The sequence below is a fragment of the Anas platyrhynchos genome, chromosome 3 (genome assembly GCF_047663525.1).
Source record: "Anas platyrhynchos isolate ZD024472 breed Pekin duck chromosome 3, IASCAAS_PekinDuck_T2T, whole genome shotgun sequence".
Taxonomy (NCBI): domain Eukaryota; kingdom Metazoa; phylum Chordata; class Aves; order Anseriformes; family Anatidae; genus Anas; species Anas platyrhynchos.
The window spans coordinates 20,526,155-20,544,042 of record NC_092589.1 but is presented as its reverse complement, the minus strand read 5'-3'; the positions used below and the strand labels follow the sequence as shown (position 1 = coordinate 20,544,042).

Below are 17,888 nucleotides of genomic sequence, written 5' to 3'. Positions count from 1 at the left end.
AACTTGCAAGTAAATAAAACTGAGATAACATTGAAAACAAAATTTTTAAAAAGAAAAAATAATGAGTTTTTATACTTTCTATGCTTAATGGAACCTGGCAATCGATTGCTGAATTCTTAGCCCATCCCAATAATCAATCAAAGCCTCATAGGTATTCTGGATACAAAATAATTCAGAGATCACTGAAGAGGAGAAAGCAAATTAGAGGCTTTTTAAGTTTGAAGAACATAAAATACAGAATTATAAACAGGATTCTCTTGTTCTCTGGTGAGCTTTATAAAATCCTCTTAATAGCAAGGTGCACAACAAAAATGATTCCTGAAATTGCCTTAGAAAGAGGTAGCTAGCTACATACTATTAGTCCAGAAATTAACACGATGGCAAGAGAATTGGCAGGAGCTAACTGTTGAAGTTGTTAATATGCATAAATTTTTGTCCATGCTATGTTTTCTAATTTCTCAGGGCAGACTCAGTTTGCATGTCAGAGGGAACAGTAGTTCAGCTGGATGTCTTCTGGGACAACGATCAGCTTTCTAAGCATCACATTTACCTCTGGCATGTTAACAAACATTTTCAGAAGTTCCTAGGTGCAAACTGAGAGAATTCATTAGATCCTCCTCCAAAAATTCATCACGCGGCTTCTACCAGAATGACAGACCAGAATCCCTTCCTCACCAATAAGGTAACTTCATTTGCAACGCTGTTGATCACCAAACTCTTTTTAAGCAGAACCTGGCCTCCTCAAGTCCCCTTCTTATGAACAAAGAAGGAAGAATAGGAAAGTTAAACTCTATTTTTTTCTTTTCCTAAAAATCAATAGCTGTTTATCTCATTTTCTTTTTAATCTAATTTATCAGCAGCCTGAGACCTCATTAACAAACATACCATAAAGGGAAACTGCTGGTAAGGAACTACAGTGTGGATAAAATGCTTAATCATGGGGGGAGAAGAAAAAAAAATCCTCAAAATGATCCGAAACTTGCAGAAAAACTGAAGTTTTCCCTCCAATATCTCCACTGCACTATCTTCAGAGTCCAGAGCACCTCCCCAAAGTTCTCCCTAAGCCAGGCCCCTTCAAGCTGTCAGTCGGCCATCTTCTCCCCTTCCAAATTCTTTCCCTAAATCAGCTCTTATTTTAGCACTGCCTGTGAAATTCAACAGAGAGGGTGAAAAACACATTCAAAAAGTATGGAGAAAAGTGTGCTTTTCTTTTTGTTCACCTGCTGGGCTCTATGTTTAAAAGAGTTTAGTATTAATCTTAATCTATCTGACCAGGTCTTATAAATTTTTTTTATTTTTTTTTGTCACATAGACACTGCTGAATAAGAGTACCGATATCAGTTAAGAGAAAACAGCCCAGTTTCTACAAATCACTAAAGCTTTTAGCACGAAGAGGAAAATAATTCTACATCAAATGTTTTCTTCAGACTTAATTTAGGTCCCACATACCAGTGAGCTCCTAGACAATGGGGTGGGGGGGTGTCCTTTTGTTGGATTGTATTTTAAGTATGCAATTTTTCTGCATTAGCGAAATATTTGCTTTGAAACAAAGAATTGTGCTAACTCAGAGTTTATTCATGACAAGATTTCAAAAGCATTCTAAGGAACGTGTTTAATGAAAGAATATTCTCAAATCCTCTAGACTACTGTAAAAGATTTTCCCTTCTATCTCATGCTCTTACTTTTTTAGCAGTCCTCAATAATCATGCTTCTAAAGTTTTCTCTTAAGCATAGCATTTTAACCATGAATTAAGTCCACACATCTTTAGAGAAGTTAATCCTTGTCTAATTATGCTATAGAATCAGACTTCCACACCCATCACGTCTGTAGACCCTGAATTAAAACACTATGTATTTTGGGTCTTTGTCTAAAATATCACCAATGATGGTCAGTAAATAATGCATACACAGTGCTTTTCTTCTTGTATTCACTCTAGAGTTGCTTCTCACCTTGAAATAATTAACAATCACGTCCACATCTCCATGGTTCCCAGTAGTTTCTCCATTTCCAACGGTTTGGGGTTAGTTTTTGCTCTTTAGAATACATTGGTTTTGCTGTTGCAAAGTCTAACAGCTGACCCCAGTGATGGAGAGGCATCACATTGTGTTGTCAAGCAGGCTGGAAGCAAACTCAAAATACCCCATTTCCAGACCTACAGTTATATGAATCTGTCTGCCCCTCTGAACAAGTGAAAAACCCAAGCTCAGCATGTAGACAGCGATTAGGAAAATAACTGAAGGACAGCTTGTTTATCAAAACCAGAGGAATTAAAAAAAAAAAAAAAAGAAACAGGAAGGAGACTAACAGAAGTCAAAGGCTTAATTTGCCTTTAGGAATAAGGCACTTATGTTCTAAAGAAAGTGTCAGACTACTTACACCTGCAGAAGGACAGGAAGCCCACCTTCAGCAACCTGCCCAAACTCTCAGCATACTGCTCAGGTATTCCAGGATCTTCTCTCCTGCTACAAAGCCCTGTGCGTTTTGAAACTATTTCCAGACTACACTCTGAGCTGCACAGCAGAAGCCACCTGGAGTTACCTGACTCGGGATCTATGCCACCAATTCCTACAGTCCTTTTCCCAACGCCACCAGGTAAGCCTGCGCTAATTTTAAATGGCAAAGGATGATGCTGGTTTTGATGCTGGCCATTGCAAAGACAGCAATTTGTGGCCATCACTTGCCTTCAAAAGGCTCTATTTTTGGAAGCTACACAATGAAGCAAAGCAACAGCTCTTGTCTCAACTTTGGCATCACTGCGGACAGATACAAGAGCAGGGGGAGAGAGGAGTGCACCGCTAGCCAGGCAAACAGGAGGAAGAGCTTCTCACATCAACCTCAGAGAAGGTAAAAGCATTCTCTCTAGCCTGGTGCCAGAAACACCATTTGATGGGAAACGATTCTACCGCTGATCCTTCCACCTTTGACAGCAGTCAGAACAGAATTTCAGGATAAAAAAAGAGCACTTTCATGAACATCAGTATAAAGCCCAGCTCTGAGCTGCGCATCAAAATGAGATCGCCTCTCACCACGCAGAGGTCAGTGCCTGATGACTTCAGTAACTATCCCCTGTGGCATGGCCACAGCCTTGACTTCAGCAAGGAGATTCTTTGTTTTGAAGCAGACACTGCTGGCCTGAGGTGCGAGGCTCCACGTGATGAGTGTGTAAGAGCTTCCAGCTCTCCTGGGCTGGCAGAACATCCCGACTCTACCAGGTGAAAAACAAGTTGCATTTCTGCATGCATCTGAACAGAGACTGGGTTATGGTGTGCTTCAGAAGGTCCCCAGCGAACACCAGTCTGGAACTGTATCTTCCATGAAGCTGGGGTCGCACACATCTGGAATCCGCAGCTGGTAGGAATGCAGCATGATCTGGAAAGCCTCCAGACTGAATTTCCATTTTACGTTAAACTTGCATCTCACAGAACTACAGCAGTGTATCTTCTTTACACTTTATGCAATTTTCATGCACATTTAATAAGACTTTTAGGAAATACAATATCATATGAAAACTCTGAAGGATGAAGACTGCTTTTCCTGTTTAGGCGTCAGGCTTGCATGTTACTCTCTTAACTAAACCGCTTTGAAAAAATGAAAACATTTGACATTTTAAAAAACTACAACTTTTGTAACAGGGCAAAAAGAGACAATTCCAAATATAAAAAGTTGGGCATAAGTGGAACTAGAAATAGTTTCAAAGAGTAGGGAAGATATGCATTATGAGTACACCAACAAAGTTGAAACAGACCCATAAACTATGCACAGGCTCCATGCTGGACCTTGCAGCTGACAGCTACACTAGGCTGAAGCTTTCTGATGGCCAACCCAATGTGACCCAAAGGCTGTTGCAGCAAGCTCTCTCTCACTCAGGCTTGGAGGTGGCTCCCCTCAGAGCTGCTAATCATCAGGGAGCAGAGGAGAAAAATACAGCTTGAGAATCTGCAAAATGGCCTGCTGCAGCCATCACGCAACATTCTTGAGTATTTGTCATCAAGAAGGCCCTTGAGGCTGTGGTGCTGTGCCAGAGGAGGAAGAGCCTTCGCAGCAGCTTGTTTTTCTATAAGGTCCGCGTGCCTGTTTACAATCTCCAGAAGCTGCCTCCACATCTCCCACTCCTTCAGGTCACAGCAAGGTTTTTTCTCAATGTTTACAAAACCTCATCAAGCGAGTTCCCAGTTCATGGTCAGACACAGTTGCGTCAGTTTCCTGTACTGCTTCTCAGCCTTAAGAAATCTTCCACCCATCCTTATGCCCTCTGCCCATAACCTTTTATTTAACAGTGCCAAGAGTTCTTCAAACACATCCTCTTACGTTTCTCTCTTCACCACTCAGACTTGACAGCAGCAGGGTGGTTGCTAAGGATGCTATCCTTGAGGGCTACACTGTTGGCTTTTTGCTGAGGCAAGAAAAGTAGCAAACTATTATTGTTCTTTGTTTGGTTTCCATGGCATCGAAGTTAATTTTTTCTTTGCAGTTCTGAAATGCTGGGCCTTCATCTTCAAAGAAGCAAGAGCCTGGTATTTCAGGCCACGGCAGAATACCTTGCTTCCTTCTGCACGAGGCCTGGAGAGAAGCGCCTTTTGCTTCACTGCCGCTTGGTGTTCAGATGGAAAATAGGTGGCTTGAGGTATGTTCTTCATACATAGTCTTTTGAGATTGCCTCATATGGTAAAGCACATGACCAGTGCACAAAGCTTTTGGGAGTTATGAGAAGCTGAGAGGTGCAAGGCAATAATTAACCTACACTTGCAAGCTTACCTCTTTCCTTGCTGGATGTTTTTCTGGTCTGGTTGATGAGAAAGAAGTCAAATGTCACGTCTAAGAAAGCAAGGTGAGCCTAGGTGATGCCAATCACTGCGATTGTTCCTTGTAAGGGCACAATAGGAAACACAACGCTTTCCACACCAGCCATGGGTGACAAAAGTGGTTCTGCATTATAACATCAGGTCACAGAATCACAGTACAGCTTGAGTTGGAAGGGACCTTAAAGATCATCTAGCTCCAAATCATGAATATGAATAGTCATGAATAAGAACACTGACTTAAATGTTTACTCTTGCTTACTAGCCAGACCTCTTCCTCCGAGGTGCAGCCAGTTTCAGCACCCTCACATCCCATGAAGTTACCAGCACTGAACCATGCTTCCCAAAACAAAATCACACTCTGCCCATCATAGCACAGGCACTGCCAGGATACAGTTTGTCCATCATCTTCTTACAAACCTCTTCCAGTGGTACAGTTCGAACTGGCCACACTTCTAATAAAGTCTTCGTGTATGTACTAATGCAGTTGTTCTTCTCAAAGACTTCAATATCGCTCCAACAAGGACGAAGTGATGAGAGACCTCTTTTCAGATCCAAGTGGGCAAAGAAGGCTTTGTACATCTGCACAGGTACCCTGCCCAAGCACCAGCATTTGAACAAGAGGTTGTGCCAGTCAACACGACTTAGAACAGCAGGAGGTGCTACCAGTAACAGACCAGCCTTGCCCCAGCATGACCAAAGGCATGCAAATGGCAGTTAGAAAAACACCAAGCTGGTGTGAAGTTGCAAGGAGCACAAACACTAATATTTAACACTATAGACTTATTAATTAGACTTATTAATATTTGCTTTTTCTAGTAGTATCTTCCCAGAATCACACCGCCTGTAGATGCAGGTCATATCAGTGCACTTATCACTGTCTGCAAGGGATGAAATAATTCACATTAAAACCAAAACAAACTATCTTGGGGGTTATAAAGGATAAGCAGCAAATAAGGTGCAATAATTCCAGTTTGATCTGTAAACACCTTGCAGAAAGAGTCACATTCCTCACTTTCCTTAAGACACTTTCCTTTCCTAAAAGCCAAAGCATAAAACATGCCAGTTCCTAGTGGCTCCTTTCATGACCCTTACAGTAACTTTGGGAGGTTTCTTCCAATTAATTTTTAGCTATAAACTCAGAGACAAGCTGTTCTCCACCACCAGAATTCAAGTTTGTGTTATGAAGAGCAGCAAATAAATGAAACTAAAATACATCTACAGCCACAGGGAAAACAAAGGCCCATGACAGAAACATGTTTTTTATTGTAAAAAAAAAAAAAAAAAAAAAAAGAATAAGACTGTCGTTACATTTTGCATGTGCAAAGTCAGATTTGCCCTAACTTGTCAATTTGAAGTTTCAACATGGAAGAAAAAGTCTCATCACTTTTTTTTTCTTCTTTTGTCTTACCCCAATTAATTCTGCTTTCCTTTGGATCTGCAAAGAAGGCATTTAGCTTATTCACTGCAACATAAGAAAAGAAGTACCTCTCAAGCCCACATACAGAAATGCAACCTATTTCTTCCTCCTCTCCAACTGCAATTAGTTTTTAAACTTATGAAAAGGTAAAAATAGGTTGTGCTTTGGATTTTTTTTTTCCTTGTTCTACAGTTTCCAAACATACTGAGGTTTTCATACAGTATAGATTCTTCCCCACTTTCAGGAGTGTTTGACCCAAAGAAAGACTACCTAGTAGGAGTTCATATCAGTCCAAAATACTAAATTGTTCAAAGTACAATTCACAGCAGCAGCAAGACTCCAAATCTCACAAAATATATCTCATTTGGTACATCCTCAAAAAAAAAAAAAATGTCCTTGTGGCCTCTCAATACAGAGAAAGCTACCCTTCAAAATCAGTGATTTTGCTTTTTTAATTTATTTATTAGGCAGTCGGATTTTATAAGGCTTCACACTTGAGTAGCTGTGGTCTCCTTAAAGCCTTTTTGGATCTGTGCAGCCTAAGGAGCAATGATTTTCTGGGCCTTTTGTCCCTAATTGATAAAAATGTAGAGAGATGGGAAGTTGGTAACTTTTATATTTACTACAATAAGGCAGTCAACTAACAATGGCACACAGTTTAGCATGACTGCAGTAAAGATCTAAAGTAAGAAAGATAAGTCCTGATGGAACTGGTTGGGGAAGGGCAAAGTAGAAATTTATTGAGGGTGTCTTGAAACAAGCTTTGTTTATCTTTAGTATGAGTACAGATAAGGGTGTTTCTGCTTAAGACGGTAGGAATTACTCCTGAAACTCCAGACAAATAAAGAAGCTACTGATCACTGAAGCACAACCAGGAGACATTTGAAGGAATCAGGAAGAACCTTTGCCCAATTAAGTATTTATTTCTCATCCCTGCCCCCATGAACCTCCATGAACTTAAACTCAGTTCTGATACACCATTATGTGTCAGGCTAAAGAAACCTACAGCCCTTCTGCTCCCTCCAGGAGTGAGCAATATTACCACGAGAAAGTAAAAATAAATGTTATATTCTAGAAATGGTTTAGAGTTGTTGGGGTTTTTGTTTGTTTGTTTTTTAAAACCTTTATTTTCTTTAGCATAATTATTCACATCATCAATTATGGACTAGAAGGAAAGTGTGCTAAAAGAAACAGGTCTAGATTAAGTCAAGAACCATAATGCTGTGAAATGAAACCAACAGGAACCAGAAAATAATGGCAACTTAACAGAAGCGTAATATCAAAATACTCCTCAGGCCTCCTGAAACAGAGATATTTCAAATAGTTTTTGAACCTCCAACTTGAATATGCTTTGCTAAAAGACAGAACAATTTAATTATACCAAATTCTGGTTCATAAAACAAGAAATTAAAGCCTACCATAGAAACAGATGTATCTTCAGAGGGTTTGTGGTAGAGACTGGAGATTTTTTCAGCACGCATAAGGTATTCTGCTGTCTTCCTTTTCACTGCTTCTCGACGAGTTGGACTTGATTCACCTCAATGGAAAAAAAAAGTTATTTTTTCTACAGAGAGAGGTACTAAGTAATCAAAGCATATGACTGCTTTGATTCTACCTTTTTGATTTACTTCAGGTTATTCATAATCAAAACTGCAAATATGCATCTCCCAGAATGCAAGCACTATGATCTCAGAGTTCTACAAAAATAACAATTTAAACCTTGTAACAGACTAAGTTAATTTAAAAAAAAAAAAAAAAAAACTCATTTTGATGTGATCTGTTAATATGTTCCTAGTGTAACATACGAGTGAACTGAAACAAACCACTGATCTCCACGTTGTACCCTAAAAAAATCAATTACACAAAACATCATAAGGAATTTACAAAGAAACTTGCTAGGCTGGGGGTTTTTGCCCAATGTTTCTAATATGGCATTTGTTAAGTATAAAGGGAAGACAAATGCTATAATAGCAAGAAGGCAACACAAGAGACATGAAGAACTCTTGCTCACAACTTTCTGATGCTAGCTGCTCCTTTGCTGTTGGCTTGGGGTGGCGCAGGCGCAAAGGAAGAACCACTTACCCCAATTACTTCACTTCCCAGATAGCTGAGCATCCGTTGGGTTGTCTAAACTACTCAAACTTTTGCACGAGGGAAAAATCCCATGGTACTGTGCAAAATTTATGTTTACTCTAAATCTTACAGTTTATGTTCAGGCATTCTCAACATGAGCAGTATATTGCTATAAGAGACTCATTTTTTAATAGAAAAAAAAAAAGTCAATTGCCAAGAAAAAAGGAAATAACTGAGGCTGTCCAAGACCTACAAAAACACAGCCTTGGCTCTGACAGGCTTCTGAACCCCAAGGTGCAAATCAGCGCCTTTCACCGACCCTCAAACAGGGTAAGGAACTGCAAGGATATCTGACTAACAGCTACTCAACATAAAAGACAAGGCAAGAAACAGGAGAGGTAATAAATGAAACATGCAAACACACAAACCCTAACAAACAGCAGATAACAGAGACCGTAACAAAGACCAGAACTCACAAGACACCGATCAATGGGCCATTGCAGAACCACCGAGTGTAACCTTGAAGAAGTTCAACCACAAACTTGGTGACTGATAAGAAAGGAACTGGATTATTGTGGGCTATTAAGAACTAGCCTTATAAAAGAGTGAACTTATTATGGGATGTCTGAGAGGGACTGAAGACGAACTTACTGTGTAAAGGCTTGTACACAGAACTTAACGTGGAATGTTTTATGGGGGGGGATTTTGGGAATGTGTAAGACTCATTGTGAGATGTTACGGGTCAGGACTAAAGGTGAGGGACAAGGTAGGTGTGGAGGGGACTAGCATGACAAAGCAGAGATAGGAATTACATTGGCTGCCTGTGTAAGCAGGCTGCTGGTTAGCAAGCTCGTCTGGCTGAGGCCCTGTCTTCTTACTGCCCTGCCTTCTTACTAAACTCTATTCCTCCCCATTTTCTACATGTGTGTGTTTGTTACTCTCTGCACATCCATTGTACAACCAATCTTCAGACAACACTAGCAGGCAAACTGGAAAAAACGCCTCAGAGAAGGACCATGGGCCTGGGACCAGCTACCAGTGAGACCTGCCCAGCGGGTCTTCTCCTGAACAGCTGAAAAGAAAGCCGTCTGGTCACGTCGCCTGTGGTTATGCAGGTGTCTGCAATGGCAACGTCCTCTGCCTGTGCCCATCTGTCTGTGGTCAGCCACATCCTTACAGAGGATGCATGCATGAGCCTCTCAGAAAGTGGCACGCAGCCTCACTGCTGTAGGACCCAAATGAGGTGAGCTGCTGCCACTGATCTCCAACAGGCCATGGCAGGAGGAAATCTCTCTGATCCTTCATAATACAGAACTTCTTCCAAACATCTAATCTAAACCTACCTTATTTTTTAGTTTAAAACCATTACACCTTGTCCTATCACTCCACTCCGTGATGAAGTCCCTCCCCAGCTTTCCCGTAGGCCTCCTTTAGGTACTGGAAGGCCACTACAAGTTCTCCCTGAAGCCTGCTCTTCTCTAGGCTAAATAATCCCAACTCCCTCATCCTGTCTTCATAGGAGAGGAGCTCTAGCTCCCTGATCATCTTCATGGCCCTCCTCTGGACAAGGTCAATCTCCTTCTTACACTGCAGGCCACAAAGATGAGCGCTGTACTCCAAGTGGAATCATCGCTCTTGCTTTAAACAATCCTTAGAGCAAGGCAAAGGCTCTTTTCCACATTGCTCTTGCTTTGTCAGTCATTTTGACCCTGTTAAAATAAAGACTCCCCCTCATTTTCATGCCATGATCACCGACTACCACAGAACTGCCACACGGATTATCAATAGCAGAGTAGAAGGGACTTCTGATCTACTCCAAGTTCTGCTGAAAGCAATCTTATTAAAAGTAAATCTTATTATCCATCTCCCAGCAGGACAGAAAAGGGATTGTTACCTCCTTAGATAGAGATACAGAGCCTTTCTCCATAAATACTTCAGACTACACTTGGTTTGGGAGGAAGCTGGACAGTCACAAATTCAGTGCACTTTCAGCTTACTGAAATTTCTGAGACATTCCTCTCACCTTAAAGAGAGAGCAGACTTTTTAATTCTTTTTTAATTAGGTCCAGCACCTCTTACATCAGCCTCCACAATTGCTGGACACATCTGGTGAAATTCCCCTAGATCAGACTACCAGTATTACTACTATTGTGAAAAAAAAAAAAAAAAATTGTTAGAAGTTGGGTTTGGCTTTAGCAAGAGGGAAATAGGTGCACAGGGCTTTGTTTGTTTGTTTTCTAAATAACTCATGTTGCAGTTTCTTGAAAGATGACTAACACTCTTGCTTTCATCTTTACATTTAATCTTACAGCACCGTAAAACTTTCTTGTCATCACTGGTAATCTCCCGCATTCTCTAAGACACACAAAGTGGTCGTTGCTCAGGGAAAAATCATCTGCACAGCAACATTAAACTCTTCAGCCAGCATTTTCTTCAAGCAAACTGGTAGAAAACTGCTAGGCTAATGTCTAAGGCTATCATAAAAGTCAGGCTTACTGCTTAATTGTTAGTTATGTGTATTTAGTTTGGATGTTTATTGCCTTTTTTCAATGCTTCAGTAATTTTACAGTAATTAACGCAAACAAGATAGGATGTCCCCTTAGAGCTGTCTTTGTTCTCCCTACTTTCACAAGACATTAATTTCAGTTTTCCTTCTAGTTTTCCTTCCTGAATAATTTGTTAAAAAACATTTACAAACTGTTTGGTCATTAAAATCTTCAGCCATAAAAGAGGGTGCGGATTCACAACACAACAATCACTGAACAAGTTCTTGTACCTCAGTCAGGAGTAAGATCATTATCAGTTCCACTTCTGCATACTGCAACAAGGTGGATGTTTCAGTGAGAGTAGGTGAACTGGATTTACAGAGTTCAGATTTTTATGTTTTAATATTAGTTTAACCAATAAATGTTAAGAAAATAAAAGTTAGATTCCAGTACAGTTCCCCATTTAAACAGCTAATACCTCACAAAAAAAACGTAAAGAAATGCAGAATATAAATCTAATATATATATAAAATGTTACTTTAGAAGTCTTAAACACCAGGTGATTAATAATAAAATCTCATTAAACTAAAAATAATCTTCAGCATGTATGCCAAATTTCAAGTCATAGAACTCTTCATTTAAAATTAAATCATTGCTAGAACAAATCCTTGTACTTGATAACGTTACACCTGATGCAGACTATGCTTATTTTTTTCATAAATGCAATATTGCATTTTGTTGTGAGATGCAATTTTTAAAGTTACACAGAATGCCTATTCTTAAAAGGACAAGTAAATGTATTTCTAGGGAAGACCTTTTGATTTCAACATTGCGTGAGCAGATTGAGCTCCTATTTTCATTCTGTGGTTATCCCACAATAACCTAAAGAGGTATCTCTTTAATTACAATTTATAACTTGAAAGGCATTTTTCTTTAAATGGCAGCAAACAGGAAATGTTTAAACTGTGTCAAAGCCTTTGATGAATCTTTACAACTGCTCATAAAAGATCATCCTGCTTAAAATAATATTGATTTTTCATTTATTTTCCTAGATACTAGAAGATTTATGTTTCATCTGATCAGGATCAAAGCTTTTACCCCCTCCTGATCACTGGGATTAAATCAGCAATGTCATTTTACATGTTTAAAAACTACGCTGCTAAAGCACGATATGAAAGTGCAGCAACGCTGATCAGAGACCTTAGAATAAAAACCCCTCAAGATTCCTCATCGCTCCCCCTCTCTCTCCCTCTGCATTTGCTACGGAGCAGCTGTGCCTCACACAGATTCACATGAATGAAAATATTAAGGCGAAAAACCACCCACTTAGTTTATTTTCCATATGACTTTCCTGTAATTATTTTGTAAACTGTTCACACAACAATATATAAAAACATCTGCAAAAACAGGTAATTAATGTGTCAAGCCAAACTAATGCATTTTTTATGGTGTCCATGCTTCGTCAACTGTAATTATAACTCTTTTTAAGCAAATGATGATGTGTTTGTTGCAATGTGCAAGTGGTTATTTTAGATGCTCTGTTTACTATTACTGCAAACAGAATATAAAAACTCTACAGCTACTTTGTCGCACATATAAGCCTTCATCTACACAAGCACAAGCAGCCTGCTCCCTCATTTTCCAAAGGCTTTGCCTATTTCAAAGAAATAAAAATATCTTAAAATGAAAATTGGCTTTGGAAAGGCTGACCAGGCCACCCGCTGACCAAACTAACAGTAGCCAGGACATTAGGACAGCAGCCAATGATTTAAAATTTGTTCTTTAATTTTTATTTCTAAGGACAGCTCAGCTACAATATATTTACAAAAACAGACGCTCCTAACAACATTCAAATGATCTTGAGGGTTTGATAGAGGAAAACCACAGATATCAGAATAATTGTGCCACTGAGTTCAGCTGCGACTTGCAGGCTTATTTTCCCCATAGCCCGTTGATTTGAATGCAAAATACAGAGAAGCACCATTTCCACAGAATATGGACAGAGCAGCAGCAGCTGGGAAACCAGCAACGTTGCAGACAGCGTTCTTGCCCATACCTCATGGCTCCTCAGAAGAATATATACTTTTGAAAGACTGGTTAATGTTGAAGCGTTGGTTAAGCGTTTGGCTGAGCTCACTGTTTACTTGGGTATCAGATCTTCTGTGATTCTGGCATATAGGTAAGCGACTTATGTTTAGGTGTTAATAGCAAAAAGCTGTGGAAATGCGGTTATAACCCATAAACTCAAAGTTTAAAAAAAAAATCTGGGAGATAAGGACCACAGAGAAACCCGTCCTTTTCCCCCAAATAATCTCAGGTACTTCTATTGCAGATGCATAGAAGTGCTCTCAAGCTTGTTCTGGTCATTAGCTAGTCTTCTCCCCAGATCCAGGATGGAATTAAGTCCTGGGGAAGATGCTTATCTTACCGGATGGTAGCAAACAAAAACAGCCCTACACATCATTTGCCATTAACGTATACAATATCACACATTCAGTTAAGTCACGGTATATAATACCCACCCAGGAGTTCTAGATACTCCTGCCTTCGTGTCTGACCTCCTCCATATCATCCCCCACCAAGCATTACAGATTTTCTCAGAAAGAGCTGATCCAGCAGGAAAACCCCAGCGCATTCCCAATCTAACTAGCTGCTAGACCAGGAGCTGCCCATTTCCACAGAAGAGGTAGGACTAAAAAGTTCGCATTACCTGTCCCAATCTTCTGTTACCTCCATATTCCAAATCTTGCTGCTTTTTTCTCAGACTTACTAAAAATATACGCAGGCTGCCTTTGTTTAAGAAGGTATCAGAAGCGATTTGCTCCAGGAAGGAATGTCCTCTTGCAGAACAGGCTACAAGGAACTTGTGGGAGACTGCCTGTTGTGCTAACCCCAAACTCCACGTACTTAACAATTTAAACAGTAAAACTTTCTCTAAATAGTGAAATCTTCAATGAAACATTTATAATTGCCAAATCTAATAGCTATAATACCATTTTTTATTTTTAAAAGTTTCTTTATCTTCTTCACAGTCTTCCTGCACATATCACCCAGCTGGATCGCTGGATTTTTCAAAGAATTGCTCTCTATAAAAATGCAAGGGAGTAAGCCTTAAAAGATTTATTTCTTCTCACAATGAAAAGAGGTTTAGCAGCACCTTCCTTATTAGTGGGTAGCCCAGCTGTTATTTTTGCCTAATTGGTTCAAGAGGACCTCTGTTCTTCTTAGGGCAAACACTTCTTACATCATGTGAAGCAGACTCCTTTGTCCATATTAGCCAAACAAAAGCTCAGGCACACTGTAAGTGACAATGCGACTCATAATCCAGCACAGATTTGTGACCACTTTGGACACAGTTTAAAACCCCGAAATTTATTTCAGGAACAGGAAGAGCTGCTGACTTGGGAACAAGTCTCCAAACTTTCAGAGGAGACAAAGTAACCTTTAATTTTCAAGCAATTACTTAAGAGAAACGTGGCTGGTGCTGGGGTAGAGGGACACTTCAGCATCAAAAAAAGATGCTCTAGATTTTAGCTGCAGGTGGCAATTTGGAATGATGAAATAAGCCCACTGGCTCATAATTTCTAATATGCTATATATGATGTTCATGGTGAGTTACTTTGGGGTGGTGGCCAAATTCTGCTGCTGAAAAAAAGACTGTAAAAATTAAAAATATTAAGACCAAAACTAAACCCATTGTGGTAAAACAGATTGAAGTGATTTTTTCCTCATTTTCCCAAACATTTTGATAGGAGATGGTTGGGATGCATCTTATTTATCAGAGCTATTCTTTCTTACTTTCTGAAGAGTCAGGACAGTACTGTACACTGGCAACCAAGAAGAAAAGCAACTTGAAAATAAAACCTCACAATGCTAAAGCACATCTGCTTGACAGTGTGTGAACACCAAGAATCCTTCTTCCAATTTTCTGGCATGCTCATAACTATTATGTCTGTATTTTGTATGACTCCTTTAATGCACATTGCTCGAGACAGAGATCTTCACTCCCCGTGAAGTTACCATTTCCATTCTCTGTAGCAAACCTAAGGTTACACACCAGTGATGGAAATGTCTAGGTAAATACACTTCTGGAAAGAAAATGTTGGCATATGTGCAAACATTAAGATTACATAGAATAATGGTGCAGATGAAATCTGCTTGAGTGACCAGTAACCAAGAGTCGGTAACGCTCATCATAAAAGAGTAACTTTGCAGAAATGCTAATCAACAAACAGCTGTTTATCCAGAAAATCTCCCGTTAAATACACAAGATTGTAGCTTTTCACATGCACGTGTGACTAACTGGAAAAAAAAATAAAATGAATTCCCCATCCATCTGCTAAAACTTTCAGACTTCAAATGTAATGCGTTTCACCAAAGTAAGACTTCACAACACAAGGAACACCCGTGAAGATTTTTCTGTAAAAGTGCATAAGAATAAGGAAAAAAACATGAAACTGTGACTGGTGCAAGACAGAAAGGCAAGGAACAGCATCCTAGCATGGAAGGGGAAACAAAATGGTGACAGCAGCAGCCGGTCCTCCCACACAAGGAGCACAGAAATAGGAGAGCACTCTGACGGTCAGAGCAGCGAAAGGAATCACACAGGCCAACACCACAGAGGAGAGGAAAAGATTTTCAAACTTCTCTATGCTCTTCCTTCCTAAAAGACCTAGTCCAACTTTGCATTAGCAATCAGAGCAGAGGAAGCCCGGGCACACAGACACCTACCCCTTCAAGTCAGAAGTTACCACAGTTTGAGGAATAAAGTATTGCAGAAAGAAGGGGAAGAAGCCAGGTGAAAGCACAACTATAAGATTCATCAATCCTGGCAGTCTAATAGTACTCATATATATGGATTAAAAGTAATTCGTGTGTGCTTTTATATAGTGCTATGGGAAATAGTACCTATCCTTGAGAGATCACTGACAGCCTGAATCTCTAAAACATAAGAGCCAGCAGCGAGCCCTGTAGAGATCAAACTTATACCAGTCCTTCTGCACAGCTCTGAAGCTAGACGGGTTATTTTAAGATACTGGAAGGGAAAAGAGGACAGGAGGAAAAGAAGATATGAAGAAACAGAAGCTGAATATACAAGAACTCTTTGGGAAAAAAATAGAGCCTGATTATCATACAGCATCATGCCCTCAAATGTACCTAACTGATTTTTCAATTCCAGTTAGTAATTTGCCTTAATTCACCTCCATGGCCAGAGACATTTAATTCTGCAGTCAGAGACTTCAGCTTTCCCACCTGGACAGAAGCAGTACTGTAACCTAGATCAGTCTGTTTTGTCTACACTGTGTGCTGGAGGAAGCGTGGCAACCCTACCAGGTCTTCTGATGGGAGGTAAAAAACCCCACACAGCATGAGTCAAAAAAAGATTAATGCACATAGCTGCAGCTAAGTGCTGGCTAACAACAGCCGAGATAAAAGGCTGTGTAGGCAGGAAGAGATGTCTGTCAGAGAGGCTGGGCACAAGCAGCAACCTGGCAAGGAGCTGCTATGAGGACAGACTCAGAAATCTTGGAAAGGTCAGCTCAGCATCAAGCCAGCGCTGCTAGCTGTCCCCCCAAAAGAGGGAAGAAAGAACAGATTTTTACATTCCACCTTTTCACGGATTTATTCGCTCTTTAACAATGCAATGTTAAGCAACTGCATTCGAAGTCATCTCTTTATCATGCCCTACACGTTGGCTTACAGTTCGTGCCACAGTTCCCCCGCACACATCCTGTAAGGCTCTGAGCCCTGCAGAAGTCACTAAACCCCAGACCTTCTTCAGCTTTTTGTGCTGAGAAGTCCTGCAGTTTGAATGGACCTTTGCCTCGAGTATTCCTTTACACAGCTGAACCTGGCTGTAATAGTACATTACTGGACTTCACCATACTTTACCAGCAGATATTTTTTACAGCAGCCATATTTTACTGCTTAGCCACGATGAGGTGTCTAACCCCGGTATTTTTGCATGTGGAATGACTTCACTCAGGATGATTCATCCAACATCTACTCCACAGTTACAGATCCTATAGCACTGATCTGCTCTGAAGCTCTGTACGGTCTGCAACAGGCTTGGAAGCCAGCACGTGGCAGTTGTGAACACCTCACGGCCCATATTTGCAAGGATTTCAGCATCACTGGAAGCACAGTATAACTTTTTTTTTTTTTAAAGCAAACCACAGTATTTTCAATATTCCTTCTTAATCTAGCTGCCTGGCAGGTGACAAGTCCTACTACAAACAACTGACCTTCCAAAACAGAAGCTGGGATGTCAAGCACACACATCACGGGTATGAATCCAAATGGTTCTGTAGCACCCTCACAACCCAATAGCAGGAAACAGAGATGGTTTCCAGCTCCTCTGGAAGGAACTGCAGGAGGAAGTCTTTGTCTTCACTGGTTCAACAAAAGTGTGAAGTTACAACAAGGAATAAGGTGACAGTGATGATAGATCATACGAGCACAGAGGTCTAAGATCAGCTGGGGGAGAATTCCAGTTGTGTAATGCTGACACGAACCCAAAGGTGCAGGGCCCAGCACAACTCTAAGCATTTCCCTGAAGACTTCAGCTCACACCCCAATTTATCCTGATGTGTCATTACCTCCAGGCCTCTTTGTCTCGTGGAAACAAACTGTTCTTGATCTCTCCAACAGGGTCTTGAACCCTCAAGCACCAAGATCCTGATTTTAATTTGCCTGATGCCCAACCAACACACCCTGATGCCTCTTAGAAAACAGGTCTATTGTTTCCCCAAAGACTCTGATCTGGCACAGCTACCATGTAGCTCAAAAACTGCATGGAGATCATTACTCTCAAAGGCCTTAACAGGGGAAAGGAGTATCACACAGCAACGGTGTTCTCACAGAAGTTGGCTCCCCAAGTACCATTCAACAAACGAGCAGAGGTGCTTGCAGCCTGGAAGTGAGAAGCACGCTCATGGAGCAGCCATGGCTCTTCTTCCCCTTTTCATAAAGCAGTGTCTCTTTGGCATTCTCTCAAGCATGCTCCTGTTTGCATCCCTGGCTCCATCACAGGCTCAAATGATAGCCCATCATAATCCCAGTAATTAGACACAAGTTGGTTTGTTTTCAGTATATCCAGAAATATCATC

At 40.5% G+C, this 17,888-nt stretch overlaps 1 protein-coding gene across 4 annotated transcripts in view; it reads right to left on the bottom strand.

Annotated features, from left to right (window-relative positions):
- RPS6KC1 (ribosomal protein S6 kinase C1) overlaps nt 1-17,888 on the bottom strand; it is an 86,489-nt gene that overhangs the window by 39,360 nt on the left and 29,241 nt on the right. For all 4 annotated transcript variants that reach the window (XM_027453712.3, XM_072035503.1, XM_027453715.3 and 1 more), the window contains one exon: nt 7,639-7,757. In XM_027453712.3, coding sequence (XP_027309513.3) covers nt 7,639-7,757 — 119 coding nt within the window. The remainder of the gene's footprint in view (nt 1-7,638; nt 7,758-17,888) is intronic.